Below are 14941 nucleotides of genomic sequence, written 5' to 3'. Positions count from 1 at the left end.
TGAAAATATATAAAATATAAAATACATATTAAAATTGAGCCTCTAAATTAACAAAAATGCTCTGTATCCTTACCATATACCATATCCAGAAAGTGTGTTTTCATTGATTATATTCAAATGAACAAAGTAAGGCCTGCAAATTCGATGGGAAATTTTTTTTTTTTCCAAATGTGATATAACTTTGAGGCATTATCTAATTTTACCAAATTTAGAAAACTACAAAAAGTAGAGTCACACACGTTTTGCTTTGTGAGACTTTCTGCCAATTACAGTAAAAATATAGGTGGATCATCTATGCAGTATTACCATCCTGTCATGATCCTGACCATATTGTGGTCCACAGATTATATGCCAGGAATTAAGTATGGTCTCCTAATAAGACTCTTACATGTCATCTAAGGTGGTCATTGTTCATTCAATTCTAAACTATGCTAAAGTAAAATTTGAATTTATGTACAAAGTAAAAAGAAAGCAAAGAAATGAATGACTGTTATGATAACATATTTTAACAAAAAATTGTGCAGTGTTTAAAAATATTAAAACCTCTAATATAATATAGTTTTTGACCAAACTGATAGAATGATATGTATCAAGTTATTGTTTTTTTTTTTTTTAATTCAGTAAGCCTTGACTAAATGGCTATTTTATGGGCATCCTTACTGGAAAATAATAAAAAATAAGATGATATATTTGTCTCTACTTTTAGAACAACAATCTAACTTATTAATATAAGAATGTTGTAGAGTAATAGATTTCTGTCTCATATTTTCGCACATGACCACGTGAAATACATACCATACACATACTGGAAAAGATGGGCATTCTTATTTGCTATAAAAATGATTTCTACTTTAATAAGATAGTGGAGATTTTTTAAAAATAGACAAGTCAAGGCAAATAGATTTGATATACTTTGTTAGGATGGTCTGAAAATTCTAAGATCTTTGGACAAAACCTCTCTTTGTGTTGGCCCCCAAGTCTTGATGGGTGGTTATTGCTTGTTTCTGTTCTATTAGAATCATAAAATTACATTCATTAAGTTAGGTGAAAGATTGGGAGGCAACTGGTATGCAATAAACATGTCTCAGTCAAGAGATATAGCAAAGAACACCAAGTTGGTGAACTACCAGGTTTCTAGGATTCAGTGTGAGGCAGGAGCTGAACTAATGAGGAAGGGTAAATCCTGTGCCAGACAGTGAGAGTGCAGGGCTTAGGGTCCAGGAGGCCAAACTACTTGGACGTATGAATACGACTAATGAACAGAATGAGCTGAAGAGAATGTGTGCCTTTGGTAGACCTGCTACCCATTAGAGTATTTCCTGATTAGGAAAGAAACGACTCTGGAATTTATGCAATTTGATGAAGAAGAGGATGCACTAGATAATCATGAGGATCTCATAGCTTTGTGCCTTAGTAAATGGTGGCACTGTGTCCATGATTTCCTGGACTTTTACCCTACTAATATTTTTATCAGTCAGGAAAGAGAAGTATGCTAGTTGAACATTTACTGCATTCCATTATAAGACTTTTACTCCTCCAGAAATAGAAACTAATTTCTAAGAAGATAAATGAGGAACAAAAGTGTGTGATAGGAAAATTGAAATTGGCTAGAGCTTTTCAGCTAGTGCAAAATTCTCAGACATTAAGGGACTTATATTCTGGCTCCTTTTTATCTACCCAATAATTCACAAAATCATGGATACAATTCAGACATATTTGTTTATGATTCCTGGAATATAGGTTATGAAAATTACTCCTATTTTCCAGTTTTCTGTCATTCCAATCTGGTAATATAATATATTGTGTATTACTCAGAATTAAAAGAGTTAGTACTGGTGTTCACTCTAAAGGAGAATCCATGTATCAGTCTATGAAAAAGTTCATACTCTTCATAATCTCCAACATCCCTCATAAGATTGAGATAGCCCTTCTCTTTCTGCTTTGCCTGTCCTAATTCTACCTTCTGGGGTCCAGGTCAGTTAGCATGTGTCCCCAATAATGTTGCTTTTAGGATATTAGGAGAAATCAGAGTGAATGTGTGTGTGTGTGTGTGTGTGCATTCTTAGTTCAATGATTGACATAACGTACATGCTTAATTAATTGTTTGTTCTTTTCTCCACAATGCAAAAGTTCATATTAATCTTTCTCTTTTCTTGTCTCTAACAATACTTAGCTATAATTTTAAAAAAATAGCAATATTTTTTTCTGTAGTCAGATTTTTCTAGAATTACTTCATATTCTGCACCATTTGTGTTTCCTGAAGACTGGGATCAAAGCTTCCTTTTATTTTTATTTCCCACAGTTTAGGACTGAACACATAATAAGTAGTCAGTGACTTCGAACAGGGTAAGATTTATAAATGAAAATGAATATAATGTAGTTTGAAATTGCATTACATTTAATCTTGTTACCCCAATTTAAAATTCATGTGTTTGGTCTGAAAAAGTCTTACTCTTCAGTTTCCTCATTAAAAAGAAGGTCAAAATCCCCACTGTGCCTTCTATATTTTTTTTCTAATATTGCTTTAACTAGAGAATTGGGTAAATGTAAAGGTTCCTGCAAATAGTGCAATTGCATGTCACTCTGGCTTGGCTGTCTATATAGTTGTAATTTAGCAACTTTGCAATGGAGAGTTCACAATGGAAAAGGTAGTTTTTTTTAGCAGACCATCCTGATCACAAAGGTATGACATATTTTTCTCTGTCAAAAATCCAACAAATTGCTGCTTTCCATGATATTCAGTGTAACAGTTCTTTATGCATTATAATGATTAAAGCTTCATTATATTTCAAATGAATAATTAGGAAATTTTAAGTCTCTGGGAAGAAATGGATCACCACAGTCCTCCATTAAGACTGTGGTGTTGGGGCAGATGGAGACACTCATGTGCTATTCAGACATTGAAGGAGCAGAGGTTCCTGCAGAGCTCTGAACAGCATCAACAATTTTGTCAAAAATAGTGGTAAATGATTTTATTTAATAAGATGGTTATTCAGCACCAGAGGTTGTAATGTCTGTCTCCTCACTGTAAGTTCTACTTAACCAGTCTAGACTGAATTTAAATCCACAAACTATTCAATCCCTGCTCCACCTAGTTGTCAAAATTATCTTCTCAAAAAACAAATCTGAACCACATGGCTCCCTGTTACATTCAAAAATACACCCTGAATTCTATAGCTCAGAAATCAATGCCTTTTACAATGAAGACTCTGCTGCTCTCCTTATAATTTAATCAACAAATATTGACTTATTGTTTACTGTGTACCCTCACTGTGCTGTCCAGACATCTGGTTGCTCATTGTTCCTGTGTCTTTTTGACCTGCCTGCAGGTCAAATGCAGTTTCTTCTAGGCAACTGGAAAAATTCTACCTCTCTAGATACAGTTCAAAAACTGACTCCTTCTGCCAGTTGTATGCATGCAGTGCTCTATTAGAATGGATCTCTAGCCCATCCTGTTCTCTTCCATTAAATTGTGCCCTCTCGGTGGTGAAGGGCCATGTCTTCTTTGGATTCCCCACAATGCTTAGCAGATGGAACTGAATTGAATTAAAATCTTAAGAATAGATTGACTAATTTGCCACATTCAGTTTGTTCATATTGTTTGCCAGAAGTGATTTGTGAGAATTGGATCAAATGTTTATGGACTGATTGCCTGGCCCCTTGTAACAGTGGCTTTGGTAATGATTTCACTCCAAACTAGTCAAATTGCTAGGCTTATTAAACATGATCTCAGGACAGAGGGCAAGAGAATTAGAAGCATTTTTATTACAGATGTTTTAATTTAAATTTCAAAGCAATAGTATTGTTTTTTAAACCTGATATGATTACATGTTTATCTATTTACTCTCCTGAGATGCAGTCCAAAACCAGTAGTCTATTTAAAACATGACAGTATATTAAACATGACATGTATATTATGTTATATAAAGTCTATACATAAAAATTGACTACTTTAATCTACAAACTAATAGCTGTATATAAAAAAATCTCAACTACTTAAAAAGTAAAGAACATAGTTATGCCATATTTTGGTATGTATAAAATGTTCAATATCAAAATGCTTGATCTTTTCTCCTCTCCTCATCTCTGAGGTTTGGCTGACTCATTTTACCCTACAAACTGGTAATATGCTAAAGTAGTTTCCTCTTCCTCTTCTGATTTGACCACATTGAACCACCCACCTCCAGTGTTCCATCCCAGGGCAGTAGCTTCCAGAACATTCTAGTCAAAGCCATACTCTCTTCCTACTGAAGCACCCCACCCCCAGTCCCATTTGGCTTTCTTATTCTTTCGCACCACCTTGGACCCCGAAGGTGAGACCTCAACATCCTTTGAATCATTTTCCTTTGGAGTACAGAGCAGGCCTTAAGAGTACTTACTGGGATTTCCTCTGAGAACAGTTCTGTCCCTGACTTCCAGAATCTTCACTCCTCCCAGAAGGTATTCACAAACCCAGAGGGCTTCCCAAATCTCCCTTCTGATGACAATTTTATTCCTCCTCCTAAAGCAGACATATTTATGTGGAGAGGAGCAGGAGGGGAACAGAACATCATTCCTTCTTGCCTTGCCCTTCCATTGCCATGCAGTGGTGTTCTCTCTGGCCAAAACCCATTCAGTATTTGAAATTATTGAGAGAAAAGTGATAGAGGATCTCTTTTACATTTCCCAGTTTTGATGTAACCAAATATTTCAAGGATATATTTTTATGAGTCATTCTAAATATACTAAAAGTGTTAAGTCCTACATTGTTTTTAAGCTAAATACTTTTCTCACTCCAAAGCCTAATTTTAATATGACTTGTATGTATATGGGTTTGCCTGGAGTAAGGGACCAATTTTGTATTTCTCAAGGTCAAGGACAGCATCTATGCAAAGAGGGATAGAGCAGTTGTTTTTAAAAAAAAAAAAAAAATTCAAGATACTTATTTATACAAATAAATGACACTGACCAAGAGTGGTATTTCTAAAAGACACAAACAAAAATTCTCAAACTTCATCAAGTCCATTAATTTCCCTACTGGTATTTCAAAATAAGAAGGAATGCTTCTATGAAGGAAAATCATTAGTGATTTCAGAGATATTTTTACTTTATATATCTGATTACTCAAAAGGAATGATTATAGATAATCCTAAGAAAATATTTTTGGTGGTACTTTGTTTTTGCTGTCAAAAATAATATTTTTGTGTCATATTATCCTGTTTTTCTTTTATGGCATTCATGCTATTAAATTTATATAAAGTAATTATCAACCCAAATGAGTTTTATATGATCTAAATATTTTGCATATAACTTAGCCATAGATAATTGAAATTAATTTAATGAGTTGGTGACTAATGTAGTCAGTAATCATCTCTTATTTATATAATCTCTCACATTAATTGCAGAGTAAACCAGGATGAAAGAAATAATTTGGAACAAAGTGTTTAAGTTTGGTTACATTGGCAAATGCAACAAAGAGAGCTCATCTTTACTCTTTTACTACTATGTATTTAATAAATCTAAAGTGAGAAGGGATTTTAGAAATTATCTGGCACAAATATTTCACTTCCCTATAAATTTGAGGCCCAGTCAAATTGAATGACCACCTTTATGTTACAGAGATGATTAGGGATTGGACTGGAACTCCAGCCACATAATTCCTAATTTTGGGTCCAGGACTTTTTCACTGTATCATATGATCTTTAAAATTAAATCCAATTGACTTTTAACATCTGGATTCACTAGCTATGGTTTTCCAATGCTTCCCAGAGTGTTTAGGAAAGAATAAACTGATATTGGTAAATATGTGACAGCATTTAAATTAGATTTTGTGAAGGGAATAAAAATATATTTGTATCTCCCTCTTCAGCCTAAAGAGAAGGAACATTTCATACAAGGTCTCTGCCAGCCAAGTTCCATGAGTTCCCTTGTCTTTCTCCCTTTTCCTTCTGTCACTCTGCTGCCCCTTTATGTTTTCATGAAGTCGTTGGGAATGGATTTCTTTTCACTTCTCCATAAAGCTAAGGCACTGCACTTGTTCTATAGGATCTTGTTCAAAAGATTTCTTACTTCATTTGACTGACTGCCATGTAGATACATAATATAAAAAGATATTAAAAATAAAAGATTTGGCAAACAAGAAACGAGAATGTGAATGAATGTTTAAGACTAATGTGCAATTGTGACTATGTTGTACATGTTGAATCTCAACAACTCGTGAGAAACTAAAGAATCTCCCAAAAAACTACTGAAGAGTAGTACTGAATATTACTGTAGCAATATAATGTAAGAAATAATGTGTAAATATTTACAATACTACTAAAACAATTTTAAACAATGGTAGAGAACCTGGACTCACATAATATCTTCCAATTTTTTTTTACTGGAGTTTTAAAATAATTATTACTTTCAGTTTGACATAACATAGAATGATGGAAGAAAGTAATTGTTTTAACCATATTAATTTTTTCCTACTTTTCTTAACTTTTCACCCATAAAAATATTTTCTATTTGAGTCAAAATTTCTTATATTATTACTACATGAAAATAAAAGTGTATAAACTTACGGCCCTGATGCTTTCAAAATGTCCACCTTCTTTTTCGAAATCAATAGGCTGTCCTTTTAGCGTCCAGTAGAAAGTGACATCCAAACTAGCATCATGAATTGCTTTGCAGTTAAGAACTATGCTTTCTCCAACAGTTAACTCTGTTCTTTTAGGAGTAAGTTCTATCCTTGTAGGTTCTATGGAAGTAAAAATGTATTAATTAGCACAAACAATATATTTTTCCCATGCAGCCTGTATCATTTTGAATAACAGAGTAAAACTTGAACAAGAATTCTGTACTACTGCTCCAGATATATACACCAGATTTTTCACATCTTTAAGCAGAGTATTATTAAGTGATATCTTAGCTTTTTGATGCTAGGATATTTTATGATGCTTTTGTAGATGATGAGTGAGTTTAGGTTCCTTGTTCCCACCTTAAATTAACTTGGATTTAAGGAAAAAAAAAATAAACAAAAAAAGACAAGACACTACAAAAAGACAACAAAACCAGAAGCATCATTTGGCATCCTGGAAGAAGCATTAGAAAAGAGAAGCTGCAGCCTCTCTGACCACCTTAAAAAAATCATCAAGTACATAAAAGGATTTTTACAATTAAAAATGCTATGTATTCAGAAGGAAGAATTGCAGGGGACATCTGTGACTTAAAGGTTCCTAGAGGGTACAGGCAGGAGAAAGCATCTTCCTCCAAATTACTATCCCAATGGGAATAAAAATATTATCTTACTACTATCCTACTTATATTTAGTTTTCACTCTCAGAACCCTCTGAGTAGAAAAGGAGTAGGATGGGCACTTTCTGGCTGATTATGAAATATCACTTTGGATAGATCGTGGTTGGTTTAATTAAGCTACGTAAAGAAAGGCAAAAACAATATTTTTTGGAGAAAAAAAATTTTGTTTAAATGATTTGGTTAAATTTCAAAAATGACACCTTTTTACTGGGATCAGCGTAACTTTGAACCCATAAAACCTAATATAGTTATACGTATAAGGGTGAAATGAGTAATTAAATGACTGCAATGTGACATGTTTTGAATAAAGCAGGGGATGATGGAGTCATGATTTTATTTTTTTTCCCTAATTAGATTCCTGGGTATAGATGCCACAAGAAATGTGACATGTTGGTTAATAATTAGTTTGATTTTCCTATTCTAGCTATATTGTTGGCAAGAGTATAGTTTGAGAAAGCATTGCTCCTTATCACCTATCACATTCTTTAATATACAAAGTCCTGAGTTGTTCCTGAGAAGAAAATGCAATCCTAAAGCAGGAATTCCACCATAACTATTAGCATTCTAGAGCTCAGAGATTCCATATGGCATTCCAAGTTCTGGTTTTATCAAAGAAGACAGATAAACACAGTATACTGTAGTTGGGGCTTTGTGGGAATTGAAGTGTTCTGAGTCACTAAATATCCAACTTAACTCATGATTTACCAAAAAAAAAAAAATATATATATTATCATTAAGAAAGTCTGTGAACCAGACACAGTGGTGTACACCTGTAATCCCAGAGGCTTAGGAGGGTGAGGTAGGAGGTCTGGAGTTCAAAGCCAGACTCAGCAACTTAGTGAGGCCCTAAACCACTTAGCAAGACCCTGTCTCTAAATAAAATATAAAATGAGTTGGGGATGTGTCTCAGTTAAGCACTCCTGGGTTCAATCCCTAGAACATTCCCCAAAAAAGTCTGTGGACCCAACATTACCTCATTATGAATAAACAAAACAAAATTGATTAGCACACAGAAAGAATAAGACACAAGACTGAAAGATTGGGTTGAATCCCAGGAATGTATGATATAAATAAAAACATCTTTTAAATGATGTTCTTTCCTTAATATCTGCCTTTCTTCTAAGCTATCAGAGTACTGGGTATTTTGATTACATTTGCATTTCTAAAAACAGAGAAAAATTAACAGGTCTATGTATTAAGTATGTTCACAAGGTTGTAAATCATTACTGCCATCTCCAGAACTTTGTTCATTTTCCAAACCTAAAAATTTTCATATTTTTATGGTCAAAGTTTGATTTGGTATACAATACAGGCACAATGGGAAAAAAAGTCAAGGATATAATTCAGTTGTGAAAAATGTTCCTTTGATTTGCTCCTAAGATATGACATCATTCTTTTTACTACTAAACAATAATATGTAGTCTCAAAACAATGTTCTTGGCTTGGAATCTAGTTTTGTTAGAACCAGAGAACATTATAGAAATAATATTTATCATACTAAAAGTGAAAGTGTATAAGAAATTACATTGATGCAAACATTAAGAAGCAACACTGGCACCAGTTTTTCTGATGTACACGTCCCCCATTACTCATAGATTACCTCTTTTTGCTACTCCTCTGTGTCCTAAATCCCCAGTTGATGTGGCAACAAAGGAATATTCTAAAATTATTTTTAGTATAGAAAATTTTTTTTCTCATGGTGCTAAGGATTGAATCCAAGGTTCAGTGCATACCAGGCAAACATTCTAGCTACACAAACATTTGAGTTACATCCATAGACCAAGTAGAGGGAAATTTCTTTATGTTGATGGTGTTAATATTTTGAGGCACTTCAAAAAAAATTCTTACAAATTTTGTTCAATTTAAAATATTCAAATTTCTGCCAATAATGGGTTCCTTTCTACTTGGTTCCCCAAATGATAGAAAGTGACAATTTAAGTATGTTAGGGCTATGTTTGTAATGGATTTAGAAATTGGCATGTACACACTTCAGTGCAAATATACATATGTGCATATCACACTTATATTCTTATATGGACATGAAACTATGCTTGTAAAATATTAGCCACATTTTCTTACCTTTTACAGATACAGATGCTATTATTTCAGCAGAACCAAAGATGTTTTCCCCTCGGCAAACGTATTTCCCTTCATCTGACTTAGAAGCATTTAGTATCCGAAGGCTCCCGTCTGGAAGAATAGCTATTCTGAAAATTATTAAAAAAGGTTTTCTCCTGTTTTACTGCAAATCAACTAAATGATAAGAAACTCTGATGAAGTCTCAAACCACTTCTAGGTGATAATAAATAAGATAAAGCATCGCTGTGAAAATAAGCAATGACAGTAGAAATGTTTTACCCTTTAAGACTTTATGCAATAAACCCACTGAATATCTTCTCATATTCAAAAGAGTGAGGGAGGTATGGGTTATTTTTCTTTTGACAGTTTTTGACAGTTAATTTTAAAACTTGTGGAAAAAAGGTGACCCTGAATTTGGTTATAACAACTTGTTACTAGGATATCACCTAGCAGTATTTTAATATTAAGCTTGGATATTTCACCTCAAACCAAGAGTGTCCTCCAAAATCAAATATAAAAAGAAATAGCATAAAACATAGAGGAGGACAAGTACAGAACATAAAATTAATTGTATACAGCCAGGAGATGATTTATGGTGGTTTCTCTGTATTGCCAAAGGTATGGCAAGGGTATAAAAATGCAACCTGGTAACTCTGCTGCACGCACCGCACTTTTTAAACATAAGAGCATGATATCTGAGTTTGCATTTGGTCTCTTTAAAGACCTTTGTTAAAAGTGGACCTTCATTTTTATGTAAAGGTGAAAAATTAAAGCATTATTAAAAATTTTTAGAAGTTCAGTGAAAATGAGATTGACATTTGGAATTACCATATCCTCCTGTGTATTTATCATTTCAGGAATTTATAGATTTCAAATTTAGTTAGTACTTGGGTCCTTTTCTCCTTTATGTGCTCTTGAAGTATAACCCATTACTTCACCAATGTATCAGCCAATAAAAGCGAACTGAAACATAACAGAAGAAACTGTTGTGGTTTTAGTTGACATGTCATTAGAGTTTGAACTGAATTATTTTAGAAAAGAGGAAAAAACAGGCTGTGACCCTCATGAATGTAAAATACTAAAATTGAATACTCTGCTCCTGAGAATAGTTTATTACATGGTAATATGATATTAAACTTATAAAGATTTAAAAATAATAGCTAAATCTGTTCAGTCAAGATTCTTGGTATTGTTTTAAAATGTGTATTCAGTCTTGCCAATCTCTCAGACCTGATGGTTATTTACAATGTTGAACTTCATACAATTGATATTAGATTGCAGGTTGTTGAAATATTGCTTATGAACATGTACTTACATATTGCCATTAATAAAGATACCAGTTATAAAACATCATATGGTTTTCATTATGGATGTAATTTGATTTACAATATGTAAGAAGGAAGGCAAATTTGGAAACAAGTCAAACTAGAAAGAAAAAGGTTGATTTTGTAGTTTATATCTATGAGAGATATTAGCTTGAGACTTTTGGAAAACACAATGCCTAGGAAAGCTATATAATCCATTCAAGATGGCCAATGAAAAATTCTGTGCATTATTAATATCTTGAAAAATATCTGGATTTTACCAACTGCAGTACATTATAATTTAGTAGGAGAGAAGTTTAGCTTAAACATTCACCTTCTTCAAAGAAATAAATGTGTCTTAGACACTGGCAATATTTCAGAATTTTGAATACCATGTTTATCTATCAGGTAGCACTGTCCTTCACTCCAAATCCTGTCTTCTGATTCCATTCAAATTGCAAACCCTTATCAGATGAATTTTTTTTTAATCTTAGAAAAAGTAGATTAGATAATGAATGTGATTTACATTATAATGTAATGTAATATAATGTTGGTTATTGCACACATAATTACTTAGATAATTGAATACTGAATTAATTATTTCCTTGAGATTTCTAACCTTTTAATCTTCTCCTCTCTGCTGTCAGAATTTTTCAGATTTGGGGATTAATTTTGCTGAGACACCCCTGGACTCATAGTAGGGTAGTAAGGGAGGGGTGAAGGGAAGGTTTGTGGACTAAGGACAGATCTCAAGAGTTCAAACCATCTTTGTAGCATTAAGATCCAGTCATGCATACTGTATTCTGATTTTTAGACTTGATGTCAATTTCTGCCTAGATACAGGAATGTCTTGGTTCTCACCTTGCCACTAGTTCCTGTTAATCTGCCTTGTTAATTTGTCAGGGACACCACTGTGCTTACCCACCTCACATGCATTCATTGTTAATCCCTTGACGCATATCTCTTTTCCCAAATTTTAAGGCCATGTCCCAGACCCTTCATGTCCATATTTGGCTTACCTCTCAGAAACTTGGCAACTTGGTGTAGACCTTTCTAAGCAGACTGTCTGGAAGTACCATCTTTTTACCTTCTGCCATATTACTTAGTGACCATGCTTTCAGATTAGATTCTTTCTTTTATTATTTTTAAACTGAGACATAAAAATGCAGAAATTGCATATAGTAATGGGTACCATGCAATGTTTTGATATGTACTGCATAATTTGATTTCATTTTTAAACAAAATAAATTTATTTTTTCATAATTTGAGAGACTAAAAAAGTCCAAGATCAGGTGCTAACATGATTTACCTCTGGTTTGGGCTCTCTTGCTGGCTTGCAGACTACTGCTTTCACACTCTGTGTTCATACAAACTTTCCATGGTACATGTGCTTAGAGAGAGATCTCTTCCTCTTCTAAGGTCACCAATCTTACCCTTATGATCTTATTCATCCTTGTTTGCCTCTTGAAAGTCCTCACACCTGTGTCTTGACACTAGTGGTAGGGCTTCTACAAATGCATTTGTGGGGGACACAGTTTTGTTCATAGCACCTCCTTACCTGCTCCCTCATTCCCAAGTAAAGTTAGGGATCATTTCCTTCTTAGCACGTTGCACACTTTAGGGGGTCAAGGAATACTCAGGTTCATGTCTTTATCACTCTGATCTTCTGCTGGTGCCTCCTATTGCACCATTGCTGGGGCCAAGGGAACCCCTTGATCAAGTTCTCAGGAGCCAGCCTCATGAGACATGGCATAGAGGACAGAAGGACAGAGAAAGAATTTGTAGTGGATAGAAGATACTCAATCAAGGCATGCCACAATTGTTGTTTAAAGGTAAGAATTAATTCTTGGACTCATGGAAATCTTGAATGGATTTTGTAGCCTGGCTAATTCAACCTCATTTCGCAGATTAAGAACTAAAACCCAAGGAAGTTAAAATGACTTGCTTAGGCTCATCAGTTATTAATAAGAAACAATTGGTGAGTGATTTCCCTGTGTCACACACAAGTGAGTACTCATGATAGTTTTTATTTCTGTATAACAGATTACTATAAACTTCATAAGTTGAAATAATACCTATTAATTAACAACATTCATTCATTTCTTCAGAATTTTGAGTGTCTCAAAATGCTGAAATCCTGGCGTGAACTGGATAAGATCTTACCTGGATGCTCTGGAGAAAAGTCTGCTTTAAGAAGCTTATTCCTGTTTTGGGGAAGAATTCATTGTTTGTGTATAGCCCTATTTTCCTGTTTTTATTATTTATCTGTTTGTTTGTTTGTTGTAAGGTAGGAGCTGTTCTCAGTTTCTAGACATTTCTTATGTTCCTTGGCATACAGATTCATCTGCCAGACTGGGTTTATTTTTTATATCATCAGAATGCATGTATCAAACAATGATTAATAATTAGTACCATAAGCTTTAAAGTTACATACGGTTGAGTTTGAATCAATGCCATTCACTAGTGGGTGTGTAATGTTAAGCAAAGTTACTTAATCTCTTTCCTTAAATATAAAACTGTTATAAAAATAGCTAACTAGTTTAACAAGAGATCTATTCCTTTTATAAGGTCACGGTAAAAGTATTATCTAGATAATATATGCCAAGTATTGTATTTTAGTTGTTATGTAGACACAGTCTAAAGTTTATTCAAAAATATAAATAAAATATGTGATAAATGTTAAAAATGGAAATGAAAACTGCCAAGAAAAATTTTTTAACCCATATACCTGAAATATTTAGGTACCTGGTAGGTTTTTCCTTGGGAAGTAAAATTTGAGTTGAGAACCGAAGGACCATTCAGTTGAGCTCATCCTTTTGTGTGGGAAAGCAGCTGGAAAAGCATTTGCAAAGACTGAGGTCAGAGGACCACAAGGTCCTAAAGAACCAAATGGTCAGCTGGAACAGCAGCAGGGATTTGCACAGGGAGAACAGAGAGGTAGTCATGGCAAGAACGGGTTGGGACTGGTATACTATGACCATCATCTGAAACTTCCAGACATTTGAATAGCTCTATTGAGTTATCATAGGCATGTAAATTCACCTGTTTAAAGTCTGTACTTTCAGAAGTTTTGGTATATGGATGAAAAGTTATAAAAGCATCATCCTAGTTAAGATAGTGAACATATAAATAACCCATAAAAATATCTGTGTTCCTTCACATGCTTTCCTTCCATTCCTCTTTTACCCTATTCCCACCACCAAGTAACTACTGGTAATAATAACTATTACAGTTCAATGCATTTTCTAGAATTTTATATAAATGGAATGGTATAGTATATATTATATTACCTTTTATATGGTTTATTTCACTCATCCTAAGATTTATCCATATTACTACAATTGCCCATTCATTCCTTTTTATTGCTAAGTAGTATTCCAATGTGTGTATATACTACAATTTATTCATTTATTCACTTATTTATCAGTATTTATTTGCTTTCAGTTCAGGTCTATTCACAAATAAAGTTTTCCTGAACTTGTATGACCAAGTCTTCTTTGGATCTATTCTTTGATTTCCTTTGGTTAAATACTTAGGTCTGTAAAGACTACATCCTCTGGTTATGTTCATGTTTCTCTTTTGAAGAAGCTGCTGTGATATATCAAATTATGACATCACTTTATATTCCTAGCAGCATCAGTGTCAGAGAGCTTCTGTAGCATTTTCCGTGGTCCTTCTTTGAGCTCTAATAATAAGTAGGTAATAGAATTTCATTGTGATTTTAGGCTGTATTTTCCTAGTGATGAATATGTGGAATGTATTTTCATGTGCTGATTTTCCATCTGTAAGTCTTCCTTGGTGAAGTGATTCTTTAAAAACCAATTTTTACAGAATTAGTTCTTGGTTTTTCTTTTATTTATTTTTAAAGTTTTTACAGACTGCATTTTGACTCATTGTACACAAATGGGGTAAATAATTTCATTTTCATGGTTGAACATGATGTAGATTTATACAATTCATGTAATCATACATGTACATAGAGTAATGATATCTGTCTCATTCCACCATTTTTCACTCCCTATCATTTCCCTCTACATAATCCAAAGTTCCTCCATTCTTCTCTCATTCCCCACACCTCCCACACTCATTATATATCATTCTCCACTTAACAGGGAAAATATTCAACCTTTGGTTTTTTAGGATTGGCTTATTTCACTTAACATGATATTCTCCAATTCCATCCATTTATTTGCAAATGCCATAATATTATTATTCTTTATAACGGAATAATGTGGCAGGCGAAACCCTGGGCCCAGGGTTATGCCATGTGCATCTAAAGA

General features: G+C 33.7%; 1 protein-coding gene across 1 annotated transcript in view; it reads right to left on the bottom strand.

Annotated features, from left to right (window-relative positions):
- CNTN5 (contactin 5) overlaps positions 1 to 14941 on the bottom strand; it is a 1212510-nt gene that overhangs the window by 123638 nt on the left and 1073931 nt on the right. The window contains exons 15-16 of the mRNA XM_079101923.1: positions 9358 to 9485; positions 6546 to 6721 (exon numbers count right to left, since the gene is read on the bottom strand). Of these exons, the coding sequence (XP_078958049.1) occupies positions 6546 to 6721; positions 9358 to 9485 (304 nt within the window). The remainder of the gene's footprint in view (positions 1 to 6545; positions 6722 to 9357; positions 9486 to 14941) is intronic.

This window comes from Sciurus vulgaris (genome assembly GCF_902686455.1).
Source record: "Sciurus vulgaris genome assembly, chromosome: 11".
NCBI lineage: Eukaryota > Metazoa > Chordata > Mammalia > Rodentia > Sciuridae > Sciurus > Sciurus vulgaris.
This window is presented reverse-complemented; position numbering and strand designations above follow the sequence as displayed.